The following is a 10,559-nucleotide window of genomic DNA, read 5'->3' on the forward strand; positions in this document are numbered from 1 at the left end:
TCGTCAACCTATATGATTGGAAAACATAACAAAACTACAATCTAGGTGTAGTTTTCTAGTTCTTTATATATTTCAATCATATTTAGCTAGTTAGGGAAAAGTGTATATGCATTGGAAAAAAACATTAAAATCTCTAGTCTCGTTTGTTTATGGATAACATTGGGATCCCAGATGGACATTTCCTTTTATTCCAGATTCATTATCTATGTGTACCAATATTCTAGGGTTGATTTTCACTCTGATACTCAAACCTCTTATCCATCGTTTTAAATGCCATATGCTCTTATCCAATAGAATAACAGAAATCGATCAAATATCAACTATACAACAGTATAAATACACTTTAATTCAATTGATTTGTGGTAGTTTGCATGTATATTGAAATAGTAATCATTGATGGTAACTTGATGTGAAGTAACTTGTATTATTTAGCAGTGTTTTTTTCTCCAATGACTTTATATTTGAAATTAGTTTACAATATTAAATAATTTACTAAGTTTGCCACCTGATAATTGCAAACAGAAACAAATTGATGATAGACGTCTCGTTTTTTTCTACAAAAACCATTAGAACTCCTTTAGTCAAAAAGTGTTTCTTCACTTGAAGTGAGGAAAACAATGTGAATTTTTAGTTCGTTGATGTCACCTTTATTCTTCGGAAGGACATTATCGTATATATATATAATGTAAACCAACTTCTCAGTATTACTTCGACGGTTGAAAAATGCGTGAACTTATTCCTTCAACACAAGTTGTTTTTACGTCCATTGTCTTGAAGCAATTGATGGCTATTAATGTGTGTGTGTCTATGTTTGCTGATTTTATTCAGTTTTTTTTTTTAAACAATTCTCCACAAACTACTTTGTCATTCACTTACTGGTCACAGTTTCTCTTCTGTCTCATTAGAGTCATTCACATGGACACATACATTTGTGTATTTATTCGATTTTTTTTCTTGTTTCGAAGTTTGTAAGAAAGTTATATTGTATGAATCTGTGCGTCTGCATTTTGTGCGTCCGTCAAAGTAGTGAATATTGTTTATTTTTTACGTTGTGTACAAAAGCATTTCCAAGTAATAAGCGCAGGTAAAGTGAGTCATGTTAGCGGAACTGGTACAATAGTACTATCATAGTGAATTATATGTACAAATTGGCTGATCATATATATATATATATATATATATATATATATATATATATATATATATATATGCAACACATGGTTTATCGGTCACTTAAACATGGTGACTCATAAATATGTATAGTAATTGTTTGGCCTTCTCTCCGTCGTTAATTGAATGTACAAACAAATGAGTATTATTTGCATTAGTAGTTTGCGCAAAACCATTTTATTTCATAAAAATTTTCTTAATGAATCGGCCATTGGAAAGCAAAAAATAATGGATTTATTTTCATTCCAGTTTTGACATTTCCCAGCCGTATGCACATATCGTCTTATAAAAATTTTGATCCAGAACATTGAGGTTTCTTGGCAGGCACAATTAATTTCGATCACTAAATCAGAACTCAATTGTCTTAATCTTTTCCCTAATATGATATGATCTTTTTGTCATGTGATCAGTGATAAATTTCTATCTCACTTTTGGACAGAAATCCATATCAATGCTAGTTGTTTACATATACATTTTACGGCCTTCTCTCCACAATCAATTGCTTAATTTCCACTATTTCATCGTTATTAGTCATTGTTTTATTATTTTCTTCTGGCAGTTTAATTGTTCATTATTATCTAATTTTGAAATTTTTGTCTAATCATGTAAGTTGATGTCTTTTTGATAATTAAAAATTCTTTGTTTAATCTTTTTAACATTTTCTATCTAACAAATATAGATCATATTCTATTACCCACTAGCAGTTTAGGTCAGGTTAAATTTTTACCATGCGGCCCACAAAATAAATCCATACATGAATCTAACCAAAATGGATTTCCTAATTTGATTCAATGTCGAACACCATTTTCATCAAATTGTTTAACACAAACACAATATTCACCGGCTTCATTATCTGATAATGGATTTTTACCTTTCGGTGAAAAATTATGTTACTTTATCCCAATGAGTAATAATTTATCTTATCAACCTAATTCACATATTACCTCGTCAAATATTACACAAAATTGTGGTACTTCAAATCTTTCTCAATTTTCCAATAATAATTCAGCTTCCATAGTTTCTAAAATTCCTAACTTAAATGTTGGTAATTCAACAAAAGTGGTGAATGATCGATCAGCTATTCGAACGAATCGTTCTATTCATCGTAATGTTACCTCTGGTTGTAATACTCAGACTAGTTCTCAACAAAGTAAGTGTTATTTCAAATCTTTTTCATTTACAATGTAAAAAAAATACCAATTTAGTTTTTTTGTATATTTTGTGTGTTGAATTGGAATATGTTATTCACACTTTTGCCATTTATTGGTCTTGTTTATTTTATATATATACGTACATGATCGTTCAACTCTCCTGTCTTTTCTAAGTGTTGTTTTTTGTTTATAGAGATTTGTTTTTAATGAGTAGATTATATCCATGATTTCTCACTATATAATCAGTACCATGTTGTTGTTAAATGAATTTAATGCTCTATTAATGTTTTCACCATTTTACGTAGATGGTACAACACGTAGTCAAGATACGGATACACCAGATGAAAGTGGTGTTGGTGAATCGATTATTTCAAACGAATCTCCTGCAGAAAGTCGAGCATGTGGCGGTGGGATAATGAGTAATGCTGTCGGTGTTGGTGTAATTGCTACTATGAATTCGATAACACCAAGTGGACCCTGTCAAGTTGATTGGCGTTTAAATGTGGTGAGTAATATTTCTTTGTTTTAGGCTCTCGTTTTCTTTTTGTCGATACATCTCAACGTAATTAAAAATAAACGACAAAGCAAACATTAGTTTATAAACATCATGTGAACTTTGAGTTCATCTTATTTTCTATTCTAGTATTCTATGAAAGCTTGAATTTGCATTAGTTCAAACAAATACACACACGAAACGTTCTATTTGTCAAAATTTTTGTTTAATATTTTACCTTATTCTAAAAAGTGGAAATTATTCTTATCTCTTCGTAGGATCTAGGTTTCTTTGTCAAATTGTTTGCCTAGTCGTGAGAGTTACATGCATTTGATCCTGGTTTTCATACATTTTCGGGTGATCAATTGATTTTGATTTAGACACATAAACTTTGGTACAAATAAGCACCAAATATATATGTACCTCACAGATCATTTGATTTGTGTGAGGGCTGGGATACTGCCCGGGTGCCCAAACCGCAGCATGTGATCAATTATAGGAACCAGATCATAAGTCTCAAAGTGTTTGATTTCTAACTAACTTTTAAGATAATTAATATCTACTTCATTTTTCACATATATGCAATCTACTCTTTATTAAAAATTACTTCAAGTAGATACAAATCAATCTACTTTACTCATTTCGAGGTATTATTTAGAAATTATGAATCTGAGACTTTCTTTTTGTTTATAACATTTATATTCACAAGTTTCTATGAATTTGTGCATGTGTGACGCTAATGTATTCACAAACTCTCTTTCCAGGCCATTGTTATGCGCTATACTCTTACTTGCATATACATGATGTATACTTACTATCATATTCTGTTATTTTTTATTTCTCTATTTTCTTACTTCAGCCGTTTGAAGTGTCCATGTCAATTGATGATTATTCTCAACATTTTCATCATGCACAAATAATAACTCCTTCTTCAAATGTTATTCACCATCCACATTCCTATCCATATTTATTTCAAACTACTAATACTTCTACAACAACGACTACTACTATCAATACCATTACTTCTCATATTTCTTCTGCCTCATCATCTACTCAATTCAATGTTAATCCATTAATGGAACAATTCTCTACAATACCACCTCACGATAGAATTGGAAGTTATTTAAAAAGTTTGGGTGAATTAGATACCAGTGGTGGTCGTCATCATCGTTGTAACGAACCACCAACATTTGCTTATCACCAATCGCAACCAAATGAATCAAATTTACCAACTGATATACTTGATGTAAATGATAAAACATTTAATCATCCATCGAACTTTTTACATTATCTCCCACCGCCACCACCACCGGTGCCTCCCCCACCTCATTCATCAATAATGGAATGCTGCAATTCGCCGTTGTTACCTCCTACATCTACCACCAATAATGCTTCAATTCAATTAAGGTAAACCAATTTAGATTATAATTAAGTTTAATGTATTCTATTCTTCTATAGGCAAGTAATTTGTCTTCTGTATTTAGTCATGTGATATTTATATGAAATTCCAAAATATTCTTGTGGTTATAACATGTGGTCAAGTTTACGGTGAACTTAATTTACATATACATTCATACACAAATGAAAAAAAAACTGATGATCATAACTTCGATTTTCGTATTTGTGACACTAATCAACGAATTTGATAGATTTTTCATAATAAGAAATATTTGAGTAGTGTCTTTTCACTTGTTCGTTTTTTCCCTCAAATTCTTACGTTACCAATTTATACATTCTTTCTTTTTTAGTAGAAAGCATTTTCTACTCAAATTATTTGGACAAATTTTATTGTGAATGAAATTAAATTAAATTTTAAGTGTTTTTTTTAACGAATTGATTTTGTGATAATTTTATTGTTAACTAGCCCTTATGATTTTACAATTATGCTTGAATAGGCTAGTTACTAGTATATATATATACTCAGTGCTAATAAACTGTGTTTCATTGTATTCACTACTAAGACTTATTAAGTTCGCTACTTGATTAACGCAGAATAAGGTTTACGACTACGACACCCGAACGTTGAACTTCACCGTCGCAAATCAGAAGACAGAAAAAAAGCTGGAGAAGTGTTTATTTGGTAAGAATCAAAGTGTGCAGAAAATCAAGGGTATTTATAGATATTAGCGTTTGTTAAGTCAATATTATATTTCGGCCAATCCGCTATGAGATATATTATGCTACTGACCAGTAATAGCACGCCACGTTAGTGTTCTAGAAAGCTCCATCATGTTCTGATTGGCTGGAACTCTTCGGCTCCTTTAGGGCCTCTGGAGGCTCCGTTGTGGTTCTCGGAAGCCGACTCAAGAAGACTGACTTCCAGATAGGGTGATTTTAATTTGAAATTTCTGGGTATATTAATGCAATAGGTTCAGCGCTATTTTCTTGTTGTTTAGATGATCGTTGAACATTACTGATAAACTATATAACGACATTATGTTGAAAGCACTGGCTGTCGATTGCTTTTTCTTTGTCTGTCCTTGGTTATTAAACTGGTTGTTTTTATGATTTTTCTATAGTAATATTGTGTAATATTTGGTTTCTCACTGTCTACCTAGCCAACACACTTTTCTTTTTCGGTTGAATAATTTCAATTAGCAAGATGTTTATAGTCCTATAATTTTTACTTTGACCTGTGACAAAAGTTAGTTGATGTAAAAGGTAAAGTTAATTGTTGTTTTTAATTAACTTTTATTTGATTAATTTAGCAAACTCAATTTTTATATAGTGAAAAGAATATTTGGTCAATGTACCAAAACACTCTTTGTATCATTTGAATGTTGGTGTATGTTGAATGCTGTATTCAGTTTATCTGTTGTTCAACCTAATGGCTTTAACATTAGTATATATTAAGATAATGTACTTTCTAGTTATAACTAACTTTGAAGACAGATCAAATTTGTATTGAGTTTATCGTTCAAGGGGATTAGAGTCATGTCTATTAAATCCATTTGCAGTATCTATCGAAATAGAGTGGTTGGTTATCAATTAACATATTCAGCGTATAACATCCGGCTTAGACATCACTTACCGCTTATAAATAGCATGTTTCATAACCGAACACAAACCTGTATTCGGTAAATCAGTTACGTTTGAAAATTGCTCGAAATTTTCTGCTGTAGAACAACTCTTCATGTAAAACATCGTTTTTTCTCTGTGAATAATCGTTAGTTAATTGTTTTGATTTTTATCCTAATTGATGAACTCTTCTTAAATTTCTTATTTCTTTAAATTTATTCTATTTATTTTTATAGCTCGCACGTAACTTCAACCGGGGAAATTTCAAAGTCAAATATTTCTCACCCGATTTCTCCTGTACAACGTAGTAAGCAATATTTTCATTCAAAAGAAATAAGGGATGGTGAGACCGGAACAAATATGAACCAGCCAATCAACTGTTTATCGTCTAACAATCAAAATATATCTCAATTGAAAGCTTCGTCTGAACAGAATAACATAGTTGTTGATGAATCTTCTTTGAATCATAATAACAGTAGCAACAATGATACTGATATTAAAGATATGCATCCTAATACTTCTTATTCCAAGATTTCTCAGGCACGCCGACGTAATAGAGTAGATATAGAACGTGCTGTTAGTGGTAATGCTGGACACCTGGACTATCCAGGAGTAGGGCGACGTCATTTACCACTGGATGATCGATCAGAAGAGGAATCGAATACGGAAGAAGTTCCAAGATCATTCGAGGATGAGACTTTATCCATCGCGTCTGACTCTCCGAACAATTCTCAAGATAATTCAATATCGATTAAACCCGATGCAGACCTTTCAGGTGGTGGTGAAGGAGACGATGTTTACCAGGCGCCAGATTCTTACTATTTACCAAATGTTGGTAATAATAATAATAATAATTCGAATTCACAAAATTTACAACTTAACTCTACTTCACAGGAATCAATTACAAATCTACTTGAAAGATCTATTGAATTAGTCAGTTGGACTAAAGATCTATGTAGTTATTGTGAAATGGAATATGAGATCCCGAATGCATCGTTCATTGAACTATCGAATTGTTTAGATTCTTTTCGTATTGAATTAGAAGCCTATATTGTGGAACATATAAGCAATAATCCAAATCTTACTAAAACTATCTTAATTTCATGTGATAATCTAGGTAAACTAACTACAAATTTATCTTTGCATTTAAAGACTATGGAAATTGATAAACCTGCCTTTAGTGTACATTGTAATTCTTGTCATTTGTGTTTAAAAGAAATTCATGAACATATCGTACAACTTTTAAATAAGTCAAAAGTAACCAATGAGGTAACCACTACCGCGGTCACCACTGGTTCTACCACGTCTGTTACTAATCAAACTCATTTACATGATGATCGATCGTTTAGTACTACTGCTAATAATACTGTTACTACTACTACTACTACTACTACTACTACTACTACTACTACTACTACTACTACTACTACTACTACTACTACTACTACTACTACTACTACTACTACTCATGTATTTGGGAAAGTTTAACTTCTGAATTTTACTATTTTGTGTTTGTTTCTTCACTCACTGCGTATGCGCATATCTTTTTGTATATGCTTCATTCTGTTGCAATTATTATTCATAGTCTACAAGATTCTTATTGTTTAAAAGCTAATTGTTTTGATTTCTTTCTGAATTGATCAACATTAATAAGTGTCCGGGATTCAGAAATAGCCATCACATCATTTACACATATACTTGTTGTTTTGTTCAACTGAAACGTTATCATATTTCAAATTTTCACCTCATTCAAATTACACCAATGTCTTTCGAATATTCACTTTTCTATCATTTATATATATGATTGGGCGATCGACTGATCTGATCGTCTCATGACAGAAACTAATTTTACATAATTTCAATCATCTCTATTTACCCCATTGTTTACTACTGTAAAAGTCATACAATGTTATCATATCTGTATAAAGTTCATTTTGCATGTTGGTGTTTTTTTTGCTCATTTCTTCGTTTTAAATTTATATCATTTTTGACACTGTGTTTTTTCCTCTCTGTTTGTTTTCTTTTCCGATTTCTCACCTTTTATTTTCACTCGGAATATGTGATTTACACTATCTTAATTATCTATAAAAATAATACCACAATTGTTTTTTTGTCAACCAATTTTTTTCCGGTTGTTGTTTCATCAGAAAACTAAGTCAGACGATCAGTTTCTATGGTGAATATATTGAGTATACATACACACAAATTCGGAGAGAGATAGTCTGTGTTATTCCCACTTTATGTGTAATAATAATAATAGTTAAATCTCGTTTTTGACATTCTCTTGTTTACCTTTGTATACATAAATAATAATACAACATTGATAATCTTTTGACTTGTGTACACACGAATTGATTGTGCATTCTAATGGGTGACCCATTTAGTGTGATATAAAATTCTATGTTACGTCTTTACATTCTGAAAATGAAATTTAATTTATTTTCCTGTCAAAATAACATTAATTTAAATAACAACAAATGTGTGTTTCAAATTTTACTCATAAACAACAATTTTGACACAATAATGCCAAGTAAATAAAAGTTTTTAAAAGTCCCCTATGTATATCATTATATAAATACATAATGAAAGAGACATAATATCGATTGCTATTAGTAACTGATAATAATAATGATAAAATTATTTTTTTCCTTTTTGAATTCTTACTTGAAGTATTTAAAACATTTCTTCCTATTGCCATTGTACTTATCAATAGTTTTTCTCCTTTCATATTGAGATAAAACTAATAACCAATGTATTGATTATTGTATGAATTAAAGAATGTCAGTGAATGAGTATTGTTGAACAGTGGGAAATACGTTTCCTACATCTTCATTTATTACCGAGTGATATGTGTGTATCGTATACTGTTAGTAAATAAAATCTTATCGTTAGTCATTCCTAGTCTTGTTTATATCATCATGGATGTGAAAAGTAAATGTCTGTATGTTTCGATATATTTTTAATAAATTATTTACTACATAGGTAGAGATTGCAAAACAATCAACCTTTCTTCCGAACTCGTAATAGAAACCCTTTTTATGATGTTATGTTGATCCGTTTCCTGTATTCCTTTTTAATATGTTTTGAAATGTATTGAATACAGTTTAAAACATACGTTAAAACCTGATTGAAAGATGATATTAATGGATGAATTAATAAGATAATCAACCAGCTGTTTTGTTTTATTTTCATATCTTAAGTGATCAGTCACGAAGATTTTACCCCGGAACTTTTAGATTTTGCGACAACCATGGTATCATCATAAGCCTCATCTTAATCATCAAAGAAATTTATTTCTGAGTTTATGCATGTGCGAATTATTCGTAGTAGGATCTGCTTTTTGTATCTTCAGTAGTAAGGTTAAGAAAATATTGACAGTAAGAAGTTACTTATTGAGCTATGTAAGATTGATTTTTATTCTGTAATGGCTCAAATGTATATGGGTTTTATTACAGGTAGAACACGTCAACTAAAATATAACATTAGAATCGAAAAAATGGTGCCTGGATTGACCGATCGGAATCTAGAAGTAGGATTCCTTATTTTTACCGTCTTTAATTGCATAATATCATTAGCCACACGCATGATATCGATGTAGAGGTGATTTTAGATTATGTGAATCAAAGATTACTAAGTAAAACAGATTTAAGAGTAGTGAAGCAAGGTATACCATTACTCAAGTTGGAGCAGTAGTCTGACAAAATATAGATTTGATTTAGGTACCATCAACATAGAGCCTGGCACTGGTGTAAGTTGGCTTAAGTTGTAGCATATTAGCACGAAATAAATATAAGATGAATACCAAAAAATATTATAGCTATGATAATAAGAAAGATTATTGATTATAATATAACGGCATGTATGTAGAATTGTTGGAATTTAATATCTAGAAGAAGGTACAAAGTGAATGCATCAGTATTATTGTGAACGATTTTGATATACAGGTTTTTCTTTATATCTTAGTGCATTTGTATAACGCTACTTCAGTTACAACGTATATAAATGTACTTATTCTGTTGTACAGTTAATTACATCAACTAGCTAAATATTTTGCTTAATCAGTTGTATATAACTTGCATTCACATTAGAAAATATTAAGGTCGTCTTAACAGATACCTAAAGGTTTAACTATTTTCTAGTGTAACCAATGTACTTGCACCCTAGTAAGTTTGGGTGTTTTCAATGAAACGTGTCTTTTATGATTGTTTCAGATGTAAGGATATTGAGTACTGAGTGGTGATGACCTCTTGTTATTCAATTGATATCCCTTTTGAATTATAGCTTCATACCACTCTCTCTTTCTAGTCTACTCTTAACACAAAGTACATATGACTTTTTTTAAACTTAGCACTGGTGAAGAAATGCTACATCTCGACAGTATTCGACTCCGTTGAGTGAGAGTATTTAACAATGCTTTTCATGAAAAATGTACGGAAGAAGTACATGAACATACACAGATTGTATTCCTAATCAACCTTTTTGTGGATTAGTTTACCAAGAGATTCATTTATCGACTTAAAATTATTAGATGGGATAGTTTTGTCCGCTGAAGACCGATAAGGAGTAGATTCTTCTGTTCATTTTGAGCATTCACACAGGCATGTTTCCACCGTTCTAAATGCAAATGTCACTTCAATACTGTTCCACATCATTAACGGGAGTAAAATAGTTGACCACTTCACTCAACTCGAGAGTCTCATCGACTGTGGTACTTTAGTAGCTGATAA

The 10,559-nt window shown here is 31.0% G+C and overlaps 1 protein-coding gene across 1 annotated transcript in view; it reads left to right on the top strand.

Moving 5' to 3' along the window:
• ABL2_2 (Tyrosine-protein kinase abl2) overlaps positions 1–8,996 on the top strand; it is a 44,943-nt gene extending 35,947 nt beyond the window's left edge. Inside the window, exons 12-15 of the mRNA XM_051218401.1 lie at positions 1,850–2,320; positions 2,627–2,826; positions 3,674–4,221; positions 6,069–8,996. Coding sequence (XP_051073315.1) covers positions 1,850–2,320; positions 2,627–2,826; positions 3,674–4,221; positions 6,069–7,320 — 2,471 coding nt within the window. The 3' untranslated portion in view covers positions 7,321–8,996. The remainder of the gene's footprint in view (positions 1–1,849; positions 2,321–2,626; positions 2,827–3,673; positions 4,222–6,068) is intronic.
• The last annotated feature ends 1,563 nt before the right edge of the window (positions 8,997–10,559 follow it).

This window comes from Schistosoma haematobium, chromosome 1 (genome assembly GCF_000699445.3).
Source record: "Schistosoma haematobium chromosome 1, whole genome shotgun sequence".
In the NCBI taxonomy this organism is placed as follows: Eukaryota; Metazoa; Platyhelminthes; class Trematoda; order Strigeidida; family Schistosomatidae; genus Schistosoma; species Schistosoma haematobium.